Source organism: Polypterus senegalus, chromosome 13 (genome assembly GCF_016835505.1).
Source record: "Polypterus senegalus isolate Bchr_013 chromosome 13, ASM1683550v1, whole genome shotgun sequence".
Classification (NCBI taxonomy): domain Eukaryota; kingdom Metazoa; phylum Chordata; class Cladistia; order Polypteriformes; family Polypteridae; genus Polypterus; species Polypterus senegalus.
Window position 1 is genome coordinate 122276299 of NC_053166.1, and position 19516 is coordinate 122295814.

The 19516-nt window shown below is 37.5% G+C and overlaps 2 protein-coding genes across 5 annotated transcripts in view; one reads left to right on the top strand and one right to left on the bottom strand.

The window, feature by feature from the left end:
- Positions 1–9: 9 nt before the first annotated feature.
- Positions 10–13981, bottom strand: eef2kmt (eukaryotic elongation factor 2 lysine methyltransferase). Of its 4 annotated transcripts, none has more exons than XM_039775663.1 (8): positions 13881–13981; positions 8524–8586; positions 5501–5581; positions 5292–5393; positions 5005–5138; positions 4357–4631; positions 1253–1402; positions 12–231 (listed from the first exon to the last, which is right to left on the bottom strand). In XM_039775663.1, the coding sequence occupies exons 1-8, from the start codon at positions 13890–13892 to the stop codon at positions 131–133; spliced, it is 918 nt and encodes a 305-aa protein (XP_039631597.1). In that variant the 5' UTR covers positions 13893–13981; the 3' UTR covers positions 12–130. The 4 variants fall into 4 exon arrangements, with proteins under 4 accessions (XP_039631596.1, XP_039631597.1, XP_039631595.1 ...); XM_039775661.1 differs by having other exon boundaries at positions 19–231; positions 13776–13981; XM_039775664.1 differs by having other exon boundaries at positions 147–231; positions 1253–1361; positions 13776–13981.
- Positions 13982–18344: 4363 nt separating this feature from the next.
- Positions 18345–19516, top strand: part of pigq (phosphatidylinositol glycan anchor biosynthesis, class Q) — a 34400-nt gene continuing 33228 nt past the window's right edge. Inside the window, exon 1 of the mRNA XM_039773777.1 lies at positions 18345–18471. The gene's annotated coding sequence lies outside the window, so the exon portion shown is untranslated. The remainder of the gene's footprint in view (positions 18472–19516) is intronic.

The following is a 19516-nucleotide window of genomic DNA, read 5'->3' on the forward strand; positions in this document are numbered from 1 at the left end:
ATTAACTGACATATCACCAACTCCTAACCACCACTTTATCAAAATGGAAGGCCACCACTGTTTTTGATTCTCAAATGGTTTATTTACAGTATGTCTAAACATAATTCAACAGTTTTATCTTTATTTTTTATTATAAATGCAACTTAATTAATTCTATTTGTGAGGATCTATCATAGGGGAAAACCCATCTTCTTGGGCCTGGAATGATGTTCTGTCTGATACCAGATGCTTCTGTAAAAGAGAATAAATGAGATAGGTGCAATTTCTTAATAGAAGTTGAACAACAATAAATATGTTTTGATTTAAGCTCACTTCTAAATGTACTTTTGTTATTTACAAACCTTATGTTGTATCGCACCAGAAGACTGAATGATAAAGTATACAGTATATTTGAATAATTAAGCAATACTGTAATAAATTGCTTGATGTTTACAATTGTAAAATTGTGCTCAGAGAAAATTTACACTATTACACTGAGATGTACAATATATATGTGGTGACCAAAAAATTTACTGCCAATATGAAGTCAGTCAACTGCACGTAAAAACTACCACAAGTTGCCTGAACAGCTTTAAAGTATCATGTCAAAAAACTGCACCAGCATCTTAAATCCAGATATCAGCTTAATTATTCAAACTTGTACATGGTAACAGAAGCAGAAAAAAGTGTGCCAGGCTGTACCATAATATGATCACTTGCACGCAGTTTTAATGACTGAGAAGGCTGTGATATATGTATGTATTACTTCGTCTACCTATGAACTCAATGAATGAAAGCATATGCTTTGGAAATCCCAGTAAATTCATCCCTCAAAATACCCATCACGGAGGTTACGAACGTTAAACTTTTTAAAATTAGTTCAGCTAGCTTTTTTAAATTGTTCACTTTAAGGAAAAAAAATCTATAATATGAGACAAATGTGATTATTTATAATCAACACTTATAAAACATAACTGATAAAATTATACTTCATATTTTTGTTAATTATAATGGATTTGCAAATGCTTCCTTTCCATTTGAACAAGTGAGACATGTTTCTGCTTGTGAAGATGCACAATGTACAGCACATTTAATATGCAGACAGGTTAAATTACTTGCTCACTGTTAACAATAAACCCATTAAGCTTTAGGCCTCAGGGCATCTTACATCTGAGCTATAAAAGCAACACAGCTAAATATAATAACTAAAAATATTATAATAATATAATATAACATAAACCTTGCATACTGGCTTTTGTAACGTTCAGCTTACCTAGTTCTTTTCTGAAGTAGGCATAGGTCTCATGATTGCGGATTGTCGATGCTATGTACATATTTGGAATTTTGTCTTTCTCTGCACAGGTCAGCAACTGTGACAAAAGCTTAACCAAGCAACGAACAATTTCAGGATCATAAACTACATCTATAAAATAAATATAGAAATACAGTATAACAAAAAAAAGATATGATTATCAACTGACAGTTACAAGCAGTATATACTACAATTCATTAACATTCCGTAACATCCTGTTCCAAGATAAAAATGGCACCTCATGAAATAACCGTAGTATCAAGAGGCTTGTTTTTGGCTGTGTCTGTTCATCATTCTTTTCTACTTATAAGTGACTGGGTAATGACTTCAGTTTTTGGGATGTATGGAAAATAAATTATGAATGAAAATAATTTGATTGTCAAGATTTGTGCTTTAACTCTTTCAGGGCAGATGTCGACTTTTGTCGAAATTCAGGGGTAGAAGATGGTAATCAGCTGTAAACTGGGACAAAACTCGCCATTATGTTTTAGTTCGACTCTCTTTAAATTTATCTTTGTTGATTTACATGTGCATGAGTAACAAAGAGCAAACAACCCCTCAAATGGCATCGACATCTGGCAAAAGACCAAAGCAAAATACTCTGTGGACGATGTTTTGCCTATCATACCACCGAGTCAGACTCTGAGGTGTTGAATTTTAATGTAAGTGATCTGGAGATCGAAAACAAAAGTGAGGGGCCAGCATCAGCTGATCGTGGTGCTGAACATGTCCGTGTAGCTAATGCACCTACATACCTCACCTGGGAGGACCGCATCTTACCAATGACAAGAGGCCCAAACCAGACTGCGTCACACTGCGACTGCTGCATGAAGACAGCCAGGCAGCTGGCCCATCGCGTATTCCTTCTGGTCATTGAGCTGCCCCCGCTGCTGCCGGTGTTGCCAAACGGGTTCTGACAGCAGCCCTGGCATGCAGCAAAGAACGTTTCATACTGATTTATGCGTGAAACCATTGCTTTGTGTGCTTATTAGAAAACTGGAAAAAATATTCAGCCCTTAAAGAGTTAATTCAAATTTCAAAGATCAGTAATCATTAAGTAATAATTCTGAATGTAATCAGGCTATAAAACAAATAGTCCTGCTAAAAAAGTGATGCAAGAAAGTTGGGAACATCACAAGAAAAATGTTCATAGTTTTGGGTGGATGAGTTCAAACAACGCAGAGATGATGTGTCAAATACTGTCTTGAATCCAACAGTGGCCATGTCTGCATTTCCCCATGATTATTTCTCCAGCCTGAAGTTGATCTGGGATTACAGAAAGACATTACGATAAATGGTTGTTTTGCCTATTAAAGTAATTGTGAATCAGTATTTTAGTAGCGTCAGGGATGCCAGGGGCAACGACCCGGCTGTGACGCCGTGAGGGACCGGATGTGGGTCTGCACCCACCCTGGATCACGTGGGGGCCGCTGCCCTGGTTGCTTTGGGGGCCACGGGTTGAGGGCATTGAAGCCCCACCCTGTAGGGGCCCGTGGTCACCACCAGGAGGCACCCCAATGCCTTGGGAACCTGTTACCTTAGCACTTCCGCCACACCCGGAAGTGCTGGGGGGAAGATTGAAGAGGACACCGGGTGAGCTGCTGGGAAAACAGCCAGGAACTTCCGCCACGCTGGGGCGTGGCCAACGGGGGAGTGTCGGAAACACCTGGAGCTCATCCGGGACATGTATAAAAGGGGCCGTCTCCCTTCATTCAGGGCTGGAGTCGGGTGGAAGCAGGACGAGGCAGGAGCAGAGAGTGTGGAGGCGGCCCGAAGAAAAGGCATTGGTTGGCCAGGACTGTGTTGGGGTTTGTGGTGCACGTAAAACATTGTAAATATTGTAAATAATAAACGTATGGTGGTGAAAAACAACATGTCTGCCTGTCTGTGTCCGGGCCGGGTCCACAGTAGGAATTATTATAGTGTTTTGAATATTGTTACAGTTGATTCATCATATAAAAGATAACACTGGAGCAGCTGTATATATTCTAAATATTAACATTCAAATAAGTAAAAGGCTCTCGGATCATATATCTACATATACAACAAAAACAGTGGGCATAAGTGTATTTATACAGTGGGGTGAAGAAGTAAGGCCAGATAGAGTGGGGCTAAGGGTTAAGAGGTGGTTAAGACTGGAGATGACACCAAGCTAGGTAGATTGGCCAAGCTAGGTAGATTGGCAGATATTCTAGAATTGGTTGAATCATTACAGAGGGACTTGTACAGCATACAGGTTTGGACAGAATTATGGAAGAGAAAATTTAATGTAAGTAAATGTAACATATTACATGTAAGAAGAAAAAATGTTAGATTTGAATACACAATGGGAGGTCTGAAACCTGAGAGTACACCATATGAAAGGGATTTAGGAGTCGTTGTGGAGTCATCATTATCAACTTTCAGACAGTGTTCAGAATCCATTAAGAAAGCTAACAGAATGTTAGGTTATATAGCACGATGTATAGAGTACACGTCTAAGGACGTTATTCTCAAGCTTTGTAACACACTGGTAAAACCTCATTTGGAATACTGCCTATAGTTTTATTCACCGAGCTACATGGAAGCACTAAAAAAAGTACAGAGAAAAGTGACGAGGTTGACTCCAGAACTGCAGGAGATGAGTTATGAAGAAAGATTAAAATAGTTGAGCCTTTTCAGTTTAACCAAAAGGAGATTAAGAGGTAGTGTTTAAAATTATGAAGGGAATTAGTGCAGTGGATTGAGAATTCTGTTTTAAAAGAAGTTCATCATGAACACAGGGACACAGTAGGAAACTTGTTAAGGGTAAATTTCATACAAACATTCAGAGAACTATGGACAAAAAAAAAGGGAACTGAGGAAATAACTTCAAGATACCTTCAATTTGTTGTGGTAACAAATTTCACACTGGGTAATTTATTAAGGTATGAAAATATGGATTCTCAAATTCATAAGAATATTTAAATTTGAAATGGCTGTTTAAATGAATTTAGTAATGTGGAAAGTGAAAGGGTGATTTTTTTTTACAAACTTTACATCACACTCCAGTCTAGCTAGTGGCAGTACATTTCTTTTTTGCTTACCTGATGCTATAACAACATCTACACATAGATCCTTGAAGTGCTCTTGAGATGCAACCTCCCAATCCAAATTTTTCACCATAATTTGTACCTCAGACGTATTTGAAGCAGCTGAGCTAGCAAACTCCTGAATGGCCAGATTGTTCAGAGAGAGGTTTTTTTGGAGTTGACGAAGCACATTGGGGTGACAGTCACTGAAGATATACTTATGAGGTCTGCACATTTTGCACACCGTAATCCCAGTCAAACCCACTCCACTCCCAAGCTCAAGTATTGACCTACATGTGTACAAAAAGCACAGAGGAGATCTCAGTTATTCACCTACACAATTTAAGACAGAAGACCTACCAGTCTTTAAAAGTGAACTTTGATGTACATCTTGACATAAAAATTCTAGCACATTTAATTTGGTTTCAGTGACAAAATGTCAAATACCATAGTAGCTGTGAGTGGCACTAGTATAAGGGAATATAGACACAGCAATTTTTTCTTTGTTTGCACTTTGCCTTCAGTTTATCCTACATGCAAAGTTCACATACTCACATGCTCTTTCTTTATGGATATGGATGCCAATAATAATGTTATCAAATATGGAATGCCATTTGGGCTGTTAACTGTATTCCCACAGTTTCAAATGCCACCAACTCTTACCTGCCCTGGAAGATATCTGTGTGCTCCATGGCCCATTCTGCCAAGCACAAAGCAGCCTCCCATGTAACCAGGCCTGTTGTGCCTTCAGAAATGACAGCCTGGTTCTCGATCAAACTGACAAAATCACCTGTAGGCTGTCAAAGAACAAAACAGTTTTAAATCATGCTAAGCCTACCAACACTTTTAATGTAAGGATCTGCCTAAAGAGACATGGAAGGTGGCCAATTTCTACACTTTAAACCTGTGATATATCTTTTAGGGCTGTCAAAGTTAAAGCATTAACATACCAGACGGTAGCTTTTATGACACTGGGCCTGCTCCTCCAGTCTAAGAACCTCTGCCAAAGCATCATAGAGCTCATCAAGTGGTTCAGATGCTGTAGTTTCATGCTGTGAAGTACATAATCACACCTTTTTCAAATGTTGCAGATTGACCCAATCATGAAATAAACAACATCAAAGCAATAGGGCTCTGAACAAAGTGAACTGAAAATTACCCTTTTAATTAATTCAGACAGGAAAAGTCTTTGATACTGGTTAGATGGTGGCCTGCTTTTGCATATGGGATGATGGACAGTCTAGAAGAGAATAAAGCAGTTTTTAAAGAATGATACATTAGGCTACATCACATTTTAAGACCATGTAATATAATCTGTCAACATTTCATTAGTCACTACAGTTAGTATCACCAAAGGGTTCCAAATACAATGTAGGTGCTGATGTCCTGTGACACATATCCAGTTTCTGGCACAATTACTCCAAGAGAACAACTACATGCAAAGATGAAATGATGGAAAGCAAGGCAGTAGGAAGATCTTTCCACATAGCATGACAAATTAAAATCCACTTCAACTGTAGTTAACCTCTGAAAACCTTATTTTTCAGCTTAAAATCGTCTGTTGCCAATAGCCCCCAACTCCCAAACTCTTTTCAGCTCTGTGCTACTCCCCATATTCCTCTCCACCATCCTCACATTCTGTAGATGATCCTGCAACTGCAAGATGGCAGATACGCATAAACAATTAAACCCTTAAGACACAGCCTGCCCCCTACATTGTCAGCCCTAGTTCTACAATGACCTCTGGTCTCCTCTTTTACTCCTTTATATGATTTACTTCTCTCTCACTGTGAAAATTCTGTACCCCTAATGTCATCACTTTCACTCTCTTCCAGACCTCCTTCCATTCATTCTATTCCATTTTCAAATTTCTTTACACTTTCATCAAGCAAACTTATGTCAATCCTTTACTGCAAAAACTCTCCCTTGATCTATCTGTATTCCACAAATATAAATACTCTCTTTCCTACACTCTCAAGGCCTGAAATGTACTCTACATAAACAGCTCACTTTATTTCTGTTAAAATAATATCCTACATAAGGAAAATTCAACTAGGTCAACAGACCAACCTGCTTCATTTTGAACTGAATAACCCTGTACATAATGTTAGCCAGTTATACATCAACCAAAGTATTTTAATGAGATAATCTTCTGGCTGCCATTTGAAACCATTCAATCAGTCAAAGCTGTCCCACCATCACCCTTGTTTATTGTTCTGTCATCTCTGACAAACTGACCTGAACTGCTATAATTCTTACAATACATGGAGAATAAACTGCCTCATTGTGAAAAAATCTGTCCAACGGAGTCTCTCAGTGCTCTTAGGTTCCTCCTTTTTTGCATTGCACACAGCCAAACTATATCCTCACTCTTTCTTTTTTATGGTCTGCAACAGTTATTCTGGTAACAACCACCTCTAATTTCTTCTGACAGAAAAACAGATATCTCGAGGCAGACTGGCCTACCTAATGAATATTTCTGCATGCATGACTAAATATTTCCACCCAAGTAGCACTGCATCAGTTTCCATTCGTGTAGATTATCTTGTCATACCTATAACTGATCACTACCTTAACAAAACTGTTAGTTCAAGTTTATTATCTCTGTCCTGCCAGAACTGGCATCATAGTAACCCGGTATACAGTACAACCTTTCAAAATTATCATAGGTTAAAACTGCATCCATTCATATGTTGATGCAATGGCCAAAAGTCTCAGCCTGTATAGGATTGCAAACTCTACAATGGCTCACTAGCCTTCCAGGAAATAAGGTCATATACTGCTCTAGACCACTCTCACTCCATGTGAATCAATCAGAACTCTATAGCTGCCATTAAATGTTTGTAACTTGATGCCACTGCTGAGAACTATCTATCTGCTGCTTCTGTTCCTGCCTATCATGTATGGCAAAGCAGTGTCAGAATAGCCTACAAATTCATATTAGAATAATGAAAGCCACCTCCAGATTCTGAAAAGCCAAAGATCAACCGTTCTATACTACATTTAAATAATCTGATATCATGACGACCCAAATGTAAACTTCTTCTGCACCTCCCTATATTTTGCCATGTGCAAAAGTTCACTGATGACACTGCTATTGTGGGCTGCATCAGGAGTGGGCAGGAGGAGGAGTATAGGAAGCTAATCAATGACTTTGTTAAATGGTGTGACTCAAACCACTTACACCTGAACACCAGCAAGACCAAGGAACTGGTAGTGGATTTTAGGAGGCCCAGGCCCCTCATGGACCCTGTGATCATCAGAGGAGAATGTGTGCAGAGGGTGCAGAGACCTATAAATACTTGGGAGTGCCAATACTGATGCTCTGTGTAAGAAAAGTCAGAGCCGACTATACTTCCTTAGAAGGTTGGCATCCTTCAACATCTGCAATAAGATGCTGCAGATGTTCTACCAGACGGTTGTGGCGAGTGCCCTCTTCTACGCGGTGGTGTGCTGGGGAGGCAGCATAAAGATGAAGGACAACTCACGCCTGGAAAAACAGGTTATGAAGACAGGCTCTATTGTAGAAATAAAGCTGAACACTTTGACATCTGTGGCAGAGCGATGGGTGCTAAGCAAGCTCCTGTCAATAATGGAGAATTCACTGCATCCACTCAACAGTGTCATCTCCAGGCAGAGGTGTAGCTTCAGTGAGACAAACGCTAAACATTATTCAAAGTTATTGTCTGTTTTTACATGTATTTTTATTACTCTTTAATTTAATATTGTTTTTTGTATCAGTATACTGCTGCTGGATTATGTGAATTTCCCCTTGGGATTAATAAGGTATCTATCTATCTATACTGCAATACATACTTCTTGATGCAATTTCTTGTGATCTTTTTCTCTTTCGGTGAACGTAATATTTTCTTCATATTTTTTGTGTACTGTTTTTATTTTACTGAGTAGAATTGAAAAAACATCCAACGTGATATTTATAGTTTGGTGCTTGCATGATTCCGCTTGTGCTTATCTTGATGCACAAGATAAAAACATTACATGCTAAATAAATAAATGAAGCTGGGGTGATGAGGTACAGATACGCAATCTAGATGATATCCTCAGATACATGGATACATTTAAAAAATATCAGAACTTGATTTTACACATTACTTTCAAAATCACAACAGTAATTTCACCTAAAACTCTGAAGGAAGGTGTTTATAGAAACATGACGTTTACCTTGCTTAAGATCTGTGACAGTAAAGTTGAAGAAACAGAGTCCCTCAGGGAAGTTTCAAGCTCCTGGAAAATAAGAAAGCCTCTTTTAAATATTCTTATGCCAAATTTAAGGATATGTGGAAATGCCATTAACAAGTTCTTCTGGAAAATGAAAGATCAGGCAATGGCTTAATTGATGTCACCATTTTCACTAACAACTTAATGTATACATTGAGTTTCTCATCAGTATTTTCAGATTTCAAATGTAGGTTAGAGCAATAGTCTTTTAGTTCTTCTTCTTCTTTTGGCTGCTCCCATTAGAGGTTGCCACAACGGATCACCTTTTCCCATATCTTCCTGTCCTCTGCATCTTGCTCTCTCTCACCACATCTATAAACCTCCTCTTAAGCCTTAGCATCCTTCTCCCAGCAGACCCAGCATCTCTCCTCTGCACATGTCCAAACCAACACAACCTTGCCTCTCTAAATTTGTCTCCAAACCATCCAACCCGAGCTGACCGTCTAATGTACTCGTTCCTAATCCTATCCATCCTCGTCACAGCCAATGCAAATCTGAGCATCTTTAACTCTGCCACCTTCAGCTTTGTCTCCTGTTTTTTGTTAGTTCACAGTTAATAGTCAAAGACATCATTGTGTACAAAAAAATATAAACAATTTTACTTAACCCCTCAGTGAACTTGGATACAACATCTCCTAACTGAAAAAAAATGTAAATATCTATTGTTGGATGCTTAGAAAACAGAGTGGGATCTCCTTAAGCATATATAATTAGTTATTGTTTCCGTTATGAAGCTATCTGTTATTGAAACAGTCCATATTTAAGTTATTGTTTCAGTTATGAAGATATCTGTTATTGAAACTGTCCATATTTAAAACATTCCACTCAAAGATATGATTTCAGAATGTCTCCCTCCATTTCCATGGAAACAAACTGATTTAAAGATCGGGCATTTGAGGTAACTTTGTTTCTAGGTAGCGTTATGGAAAAACCTACAGGCTTAGATGAAAAATTGTAAGGTGTTTCATAGTTTTGTTTTCTGGTTGCTGAGATCTAATCTAATCATAGTGGCTTACGGTCAAAGAAGGAGAGCACATTTATTCCAGATGATATTTAATTATCATTCTTGCATTTTCTTTGAGCCGAAATTCCTGTGCCAAGTCACTAGAGAAAAGTGTAACCCATCACATTGAGTAGTATATGTGAAAAAGCAGCTTCCTTGACCCATACCCCAAACCATTTGCTTTATAGGAACCCAGAAATGCGAAGATTTATAATGCAAAGTCATTTAGTGAATTTTTAAGCAGTGTTGACAAAGTAAAGATTTTTCAGCTTAGAATTTACAAATTTGTCACATTTATGTACTTTTTAAAAATCAGACATTTTTAGAGCCTGCATTATGCTACAACCCATTCTCACTCATGGTGTATTGACGTCACAGAATAGAAACAGTCATGCATCACTGCCAATGTCATGATTACCACTTGCCATCATAGATACCTCAATTGCCCGCTTATGTTTACATATGGAAAACACCTTCTGGTGTTTGCGTTCTGCTCATTTTGGGACTTCCGCAGAGATGGTCTGTAATTACCTACTACTGAATGAGCACAAAGATGGCAGGGTGTAATTATTGTCCTACACAGGTCTCTTCAAGCCTGTAAAAACTGATTCTCTAATATTTTGTTATAGATAATATGGGATGGTGTATTCACCTTTAGCTTACTTCATTTAAATTTACTTTTACTAAAGGCCTGTTCTAAATATTTTAGCATCCTATATATCAAATCAAATTTTATTTGTCACATACAAATTACACATACAGTGCAGAATGTAGTGAAATACTTAGCTGCTCAACTACAATGGAAGAGTATAAAAAGACAATAACAATAATACATGACTTTATAATATTAAAAATCATAAATACAAATGTGATAAATAAACAACAACCGAATAAATAACTCAACTTGCATAACTCAATAAGGGCAAAAGAGCATTATGTAATTATAGACACTTTCTTTATACAGGATGACTTTAAAACAAAAATTATTAGCATAATTATGTAATACACAACAAACAACAACTGAATAAATAACTTGCGTAACTTAATGTAAGAGAGTTAACAATAGGGCATTGTGTAATTCTATATCCTTTCCTTATTCGAGATGCACATGGACTGTTGGACAAAGCTCCTCCTCGGTCTCTGAACTGGACTGCAGGCAGTGGCAGCATTTACCTGACCACAGCGCAGACACTGGGCCATTGTCAAGATGGCTGGTATCACTGGTAATTTTTCTCTGCCTTGGTTTGACATTGCTTGGTGTAAATGTCCTGAAAGTTTGAGTATGCACACCCAGTGATGCATTCAGCTGACCGGACCACTCTCTACAGAGCTTTGTGGCCCTGCTGTGTGCTGTTCTCAAACCAGGCATGTAATGTTTCCTGTCAGGATACTTTCGTTGTTGGATATATAGAAGTTCTTTAGAAATTGTGGTGGCAGCCTGAAATCCTGAGGCTTCTGAGGTGATGAAGATTGTTGTATCTTCTTTACAAAGGTGTGAATGTGTCTGGACTAGGTTAGGATACTAACTACATTAACTACGAGAAGTAAATAATAGAACATTGACAAAAGTCATAAACCAAGAACTATGTCAAGTTTAATCTGACCCATAACTTAAATTAGATAGAACATGGCCGATAGCAAAACAACCTGTCACATACAGATCATTTTTAGGTATATTGCAATTTCCATTTTTAATACAGTACTAACCATGTATGCCATGTTCTCAGTAGTGCTAGAAACCAGAATAAGCCTGATTGCAGTTTTGATTCTATTATCTTTTTAAAAGCAGTTCATTATCCATTAAAAAAAACGTTTTTGGCTTAGTGATTCATACTCTGTATACAAAATCCATGCATAACTAGGAACCTCTCATTGAAACGTGGTACCACTGCAGTCAGTGATGCATTTTAGCATGAACTGGCATATAGGTTAGCAATTAATTGTGAATTAACTGCATGTTTGCACCCTTTGCTTGTTTTTACACACTCCATTTAACTGTTTGGATATTTTTTTCTTTTTTAACTCAAAGTAAGAATTTCACTTTACCTGTGAAAAAATATTTTTATGTAAAACATGAACTAATTATGAAATTGTAAATAATGGTTCTTTATGGAACCGTCATGTAGAAGGGTCTTTTGGGAACCAAAAATGGTCCCGTTATAGTATCACTCAGAAGAACTTTTCTGACACCGCGTATTTTAAGAGTGCAGGGAAGAACGCACGACTGCTGTTTAATTTGATATCCTTTTAGGACGCGAAACCACACTGGAGGCCCCAACCCCTCACGGTCTTTGACCTGACAGCCATTCGCGATTATCGGGGGTTTGGGTTTTGGCAAGGAGGTTGAGCCCATGATATCTGCTAAAACTAATGCCGCGGTGCTAGGTGTCTACAATCTTTCGTACGGCTGGCATAAAGAAAAAGGACTGAATTAACGTAAGCCACGCTAAATTGGTGTTCGTAAGAACTGTTATGATTTAGTTCATGAGATGGAAATACATAATAAGCATGAATAGGTGCATTAAATATTTAAAATATTAAAACAAGTGAATCAATTTAAATGTTTACTGTCCAAATATTTTAGATTGTAATAAAAATTAGTACTGTAATTTCTCTCCCACTGATAAAGGTCCAAAGACGGCTAGATCCCAAATGAAGGATAACAAAACAAAAAAAAAAGATAGGTAGTCATTGACCTTTAAATGGTGTAAAACATTACTCTTTATGTTTGAAATGTGTTATTTTAAACCTTCTGGAAGTGGCTCTCAGATGGATGGGACCACCGGTAAAAAATAAAATACAAATATATTCGTGAGCAGCAACCTCGAAATAGCATAAAACGATACTTTATGTATCAATATTACCGATCCCCGTTTTTTTTTTTTGTTCTAAGTTTTATGAAGAAGAGTAACTGACTACAGTACTCGTATGTCATTAGTGGGTGAACCCATGGGGCCGATTGATGTGACGTGCACAGCTTCAGATTCTTCGGATCATTTTTGCGGAAGACACCGATTAGTTTACTCGGTATTTTTGTACAACATATGATCCAAAAGTTGGGTTTTCGGATCAGGATGGCCAAAAATATCAGGGGAACCCCAAAAAGCTCGACGTTTTGCATAACTAGACATCTAGTCCAACAAAATATCATATATGGGAGTTTTCTCGTACCGGTGAGCAAGGAGGCGCCGAACAAAACATGCAGTGATTTCAAAGCGTTCATAATACTAGGGTGTTGTACCGTATTAGCCATTATGAATGTAGTGAAAAGTCAAGCAAAATGACACATTTTATTGGTTAACTAAAAAGATTGCAATATGCAGGCTTTCAATGCAGCTCGGGCCCGTTAGCCAATAACATATGTCATTTTGCTTGACTTTTCACTAAAGTGTTCATAAGCAATATGTGAAAAATGGGGTCACAAAAAGTTCCCGGAACAGCCAAAAAACACTTTATTATACAACTTACAATACCCCTTTTACTCACTGTCTATACACTTATCTAAGCCCTTCCTTGGAACATTTCCCGTATTTATCTTTTTTCACCGTGTTTTTGAACACTACAGCAAATCATCTTACATGCAATATTGATTTTAATTTCAAGAACAAAAAAAGTCACAGGGAGTGAGATCTGGCGAATACCGGAGGTGTGATGCAACAGCCAATTTGTTTTTGGTGACAATCTCTTTGACTCGCAACGCGGCGTGGGCAGGTGAGCTCGCTCTCATGGTGCACAATGCAGTTTTGCGGTGCGCCTCTTCTCCGGACCCTTTTTTTCCTCTGATGCCGTACCACATACGCTTGAGCAGTTCAATGTAATGTTGCTGATTAACAGACCACTCTGTTCACAGGAAAACTCTTTATTAACAAGTACCTTAATATTGAAAAATGAGATCACCGTTGCCTTGATGTTCAATATAACCCGGCGTGCTTTTTAGAGGAAAAAATCACCAACGTCACCTACGCGATTGTAGAATAAATGCCAACAATAAGCATCTTGATCAAATAAGTACAATTTCACTTTACCGACCGTGTAACAAGACTATATGCATGCGATAGTAGGTATTCGCCCTACTCCGGTGATTTTGACCGATTTCAAGTACCCATTCCATTGCGCGTTTCAATAACTAAAAATAAACAAAGAAAGAGAAGTGTTCAAAATAAGATAAACAGATGAAGAGACTTTGTCTTACACTCCAAGGAAACGTCTTTAGACGACACATTGCAAAAAAGTATACGTGAAAGATTGAGGTGAGATCGCAGTCCTCTTCGCAAACAATGAGTGTCTTTTCATTTACCAGTGTTATCATTTCAGTTATTTAATGATGGAAAATCCAAGTATTCGAATACCCGCTTATACTAATATGACAGGAAACTCCAACATATAGCATCCGATTTAGTACTATTCTATTACCCAAAAAGCACTGGAAAAAAATTCTAAAAGCCTAATGATTCATGGGTAATGCAGTCTTTTTTAACTCCATGACTAGCCAATGTGACTCGCTGCTGCCATCTTTAATTTATTATGTGTATTGCAAACCAAAGGCTGATTTTGCTGTGGCACAGTACAGTATTTAGCGTTGTTGGTTCATACCTCCAGGAGACTACTGCTAGATTTGTATATTGGCTCAGTCACTGTCAACGTGGAGGTTAAACTTTATCAATATGTTTGCTAAGATTTTTCTCCAGATACTTAGGATTTTCCTCTCATATCTCAACAACATTCTTGTTAAATGGCACCTCTAAATTTGCTTAGTACAGGGGTCCTCAATCACGGTCCTGGAGAGCCACAGTGGCTGCAGGTTTTTGCTCTAACCCAGTTACTTAATAAAAAGCACTTATTGCTAAAGTAACACTTCTGCTTCACTTTAGTGATTTTGAGCCCTTATTGCTTAATTTTGTCTTAAACAGCTATTTTAATTGCTCCTTATTATCAATAACATGCAAATGACAAGAGAGAGCAGCATTTCTCCATTTAGCTTATTTACATTTACACCTGTGTGTATTTATCTGCACTATTGGGTTTAATTAAATACTTGGAAGAAAAATGAAGAGAAAAAAGTGAAGGACTGAGAATTACTCGTCCATTTTAGCCTTCAAATCATTTGCATGATAGAAAGGGAAAGAAAATCTAGGATATGAGAATGACCTGACATAGCAGAGTTAATTTAATTTCATAGCTTGTTAGTGCTTTATTGGCAAGAATTGCTTTCTAATTAAGCAACCAGGTCAGAACAAAAACCTGCAGCCACTGCGACTCTCCAGGACTGGGATTGAGGACCCCTGGCCTAGTAGGAATAGTTGAGGACAACATGACCAGTGTCATAGAGGATGATGCCAGCCTGGACTGCAAGGCAGGACCATCATTAAAAATAATGCAAAGTCATGTGCAGGGCGCATTCACATGCATACCTGCACAAGGAGAACTCCACACAGACAATTACCGGGTGTAGATTCATGGCAACTTGAAGAAGCACTAGGTTAGGGGATATAAAATAACTAATCAATGTGTTGTTATAATCTGTAAACCTTTTTTTGTTTTTTTACACAAACTTTAATACATAAAAAAGACTTGCTAGACTACAAGCAGGATCCGTTCCTTCAAGAAACTAAAGTGTGACCAAAGCTTAAAATAACTGATATTGCAATTTTCTGTGAGCCTAATTGTTTTAATACAAGCAGTTTACTTTACATACCAGATTATATTTACCTTAATATATAATGAGCGCGTAGGCACTGGAGATTGTAGAATTCTTCATCATTGTAATTGGAGGCTTAAAAGAGAGGTGGTTGGCAGGAAATTAACTCTAAAGGGTAATTGAGCCTAATGGAGGGACAATCAGATGACTAAATGAGTTAATGGGTGTATTTTCTGTAAATAGTTAATAAAGGCTCATAGTTAATAGACAAAAGATAAAACTAATGTACTTATTCAAATCAAATCAAATTTTATGTGACACATACTACACGCAGTAGAAAATGTAGTGAAATGCTTAACTGCTAAACTCCATTAAAAAAAGAGTATAAAATGACAATAACCAATAATACATAGCTTTATAGATTGCATTAAAAATCAACATGTTAAATGACAGCCATAGAATGCATTATATTAAAATTATAAACATATGTAGTAAGAAAATAATAAAGAAATAACTCAATAACCTAATACAAAAGCATTAACAATAGGACATCATGTAGTTTTAGGCACTGTCCTTGTTAAGGATGCAGATGGACTGTGCAAATAAGCTCCTCCTCTGACTCATTGAACTGGTTTTCATGCAGCTGAAATATTTTCTGTGATTGGAGCACAGACAAGAGGCTGTTGCTGTGATGGCAGAAATGGTTTGTAAATAGATAATAATAGCTAATTGACAATATCTTAATGGAAGACAATGTAATGCCAGCAGATGTTCTTATTTGATTGGTTAAATTTAAACAATAAGATTGTTCTAAGGGTATAAAGCCACATAGCTCAGTCACTCATTGAAATCTTTTCTATGGATGGGTGAAAGAAAGAAAGAATGAAAGAAAGAAAGAAAGAAAGAAAGACAGACAGACAGACAGACAGACAGACAGACAGACAGACAGACAGATAGATAGATATCCAACTCTCTGTGCCTAGAACCATACCTCTGACTTCTCATAAAACAGACATGTAATATCATCAATGAACCCACTGAAACATCGTAAGACAACTGTTCTGTCCTATAGGCTTCCTCAGTTGTTTTATTTATATAAGTAAATGCAACATTTAAAAGCAAATATTCTTTATTTTGTACTATAATTTCCTTGTCTCATCTTCACTGTATTAAAAGAACACAGACCAGGGAACTTGTGCCCCCTTCAGGATATAAGCATTCACCCCGTATCAAGTTTTTATTTAAACAAAGTTTCCAAATTAGAGGTTTATAAAAATAAACATTTATCATATTTACATATGATCACATTGCTTCTTGGAAAATATACAGCATGTAAAAGGAAGAGACACCGACCCACACTTTGAGACATCAGCATTTAATTGACTTCAAGGCATTTTCATTTACCACAGCAACACAAAACTTTAAATGCCTAGCTGCCCAAACACATCAATGTGTAGCAGTGCCAGAATTCTTTCCTAAACAAGAGTAGCAACTTGTCTGATTTCAACTTTAGTTAGAAAATAATCTTCAGCACCCATTGTCCCGCCACTTCTTTCTCTTGTTTAAGTTCCTTTTCTCCTCCCTATTATCCAGCCAGCAAGCTACTGATAACATCCTCCACTCAAGAATGAAAGTTTTCAATTATTCTTGGGTACAGGATTTCTTTGAAAGTATTCTCACCAAAAGGCTACAGCTCCTAGCACCCTTCAACTCCAGAATTTACAGTGTAAGGTTAGGTACTGTATGTAGGACCGCTACTGGACTGTGTACTGTTGCTAATAAAAAGCCATGTTATCCAGCCATCCATTAACCAACCCACTATATCCCAACACAGGGTCACAGGAGTCTGCTGGAGCCAATCCCAGCCAACATAGGGTGCAAGGCAGGAAACAAACCCCAGGCAGGATGCCAGCCCACCGCAGGGCACACACCCCCACACACCAAGCACACACTAGGGACAATTTAGGATCGCCAATGCACCTAATCTGCATGTCTTTGGACTGTGGGAGAAAACCGGAGCACCCGGAGGAAACCCACGCAGACACGGGGAGAAAATGCAGACTCCATGCAGGGAGGACCCGGGAAGTGAACCCAGGTCTCCTTACAGCAAGGCAGCAGTGCTACCACTGTACCACTGAAGCCATGTTATCATTTTTATAATTATTTTTAATAAAGTTAAATACTTGTTTCGTCACAGGGGGCAGTTACCTTCCAGACCTTCATAGTGCATGGTAATGTGTATACACACTTACTCCAGTGTGAGTAGTCTTAAATTCAAAACCTGCCCCCTCCATTACTCTCATTAATAACAGACTTTTTGACAATGCTATTCTGGGGACCTGTTCATTAAGTATTTGGTGAACCTCACTCAAGCCAGATACCAGAGATCACCCTTACTTGCTCTTAGACATGCTAATATAGAAAGGATAGCAACTGATGAGTTCTGTTTCTGAGAAATACCACTCTTTCTTCTATTCATGAAAGCCATAGTATTCTTGCATCTACGTATAGATTCAGTTTTTAAGTTCTAATTAAAAGCCGGGTTGGTAATACACTGAATATTTATATCTAATGTTGATAGAGTTTGTGGGAGAAATTCACCTGAGGAATGTTGCAATAAAAGTGTTTAGTGTCATAAAGCCTTGTATGGGATGATAATGGCCTGCATTTGTATTTCTGAAGTATGCAGGCTGAAGCTGTTATCACAGAGGCTGCATGTGCCCTCCTAGTTATATGTGGTCAAGATGATTTAAGAAGAATATGATAAGGCAGGAAGAGTGACAGGCTGGGGCACTCCAGCTAACGTCAGTTTTATTCAGAGTAAAACAACACATCAAGCAAAACATTTATTGAATCCAAAACATCCTTCTGGGCTGCGTTTACCTAAATGCCACATGCAGGAATAATAGACAGAAAGGGCTGAAATAAGTGAACCCTTTGAATTAATTTTTGTACATCTAATACAGCGGCAACATCCCTTATGCCTTATCATAGCCAGGCACTAACCGTCAAGCGTTCTCCCATAACTGCCAAGTCATTGAACATGAAAAATCTATCCAGCTCTTCTAGGTAAGCATTGACTTTACTCTAGGAGCATATTAGGTGGGTTTGCATGCCCTTCAACTGTTTCTTTAGACAGTTTGCTGATAGTACAAATTCAGATTTTACCAGAATTGTATGAACATAAAAATCCCATCTGCTGAAGGTGTTGTTTTCTACAAGATACTATCTGTGACCCAGGCTTGTCTTGGTAAGTGATCACCTTTGAATGTGTGATGTAAATTATAGTGTCAGAAATGGACACTCTTTAGAAAGATGGGATCTGCACTGCTGGGTCATTTTATAGCTGGAGCAGCGTTAGATACTTTACATTTATATTCTGGGAAAGGTGTTTGCGCTGAGTTATTGTAAACTAATTTACTTAGTGCAGTGAAGGCATGGAGCATAGATAAGGCAAAGGTGAAGAATAAAAACAATGTACTAGACAGGAATATTAATAAATATAAGAAAATACAAATTTAACAAAAAATTCTCCTTGTCTAAAGTGAAAAAATACAATGTAATCAAAAATTAATCAGCAGAAACAAGGTTAGGAAAAAGCCATAACAGAATAAAAGATACAGGTTCATATACTGAATTATGGGAAACATTTACAGGCAGTTACTGTTGCTAAAGGTGGGGTATTCAGTTATTAGGTATATGGAGGCATTTTCTTTTTCATGCAATAACAACTGATATTGGATAACTTTGTTAAAAAATCAAAATGTTAAAAATCTGCAATTATAGTAGTAATCAAGAAGGGGACAAATATGTTTTATGGCACGGTATGTGTATGTATGTGTAAGCAACAGGCAGAAACAAAAATATACACAGGTAACAAAATCAAATAGACAATAAGCCACATCTGAATGGGAATATTTAAGTAAAAATAGAAACCTACAAGGACAGAGGCAGGATAGTAATACAGTCATGATGTTATAGACACTGGCATTACAGGTATGATATTGTAAACATTACATATATGATGCTATAGGAATTATAGCTATGATGCTTAACATAATAGACATTATAGACACCTGAGATTACAGACAATATAGATATTATAGAAATAATATTTTAACATTTTAGGCACTATACATATTATATTGAATACCAGCTCTTGAGGTTTTTTGTCCTTTATATACATTTTTTATATTTTTTCTGACTAAATGAAATATTTTCAATCACCATCAGTAATAAGCCTTTGCAAAGTTTTGTTTCTGAACTTTTTCCCCATATCTTTAACTGTTATCTTT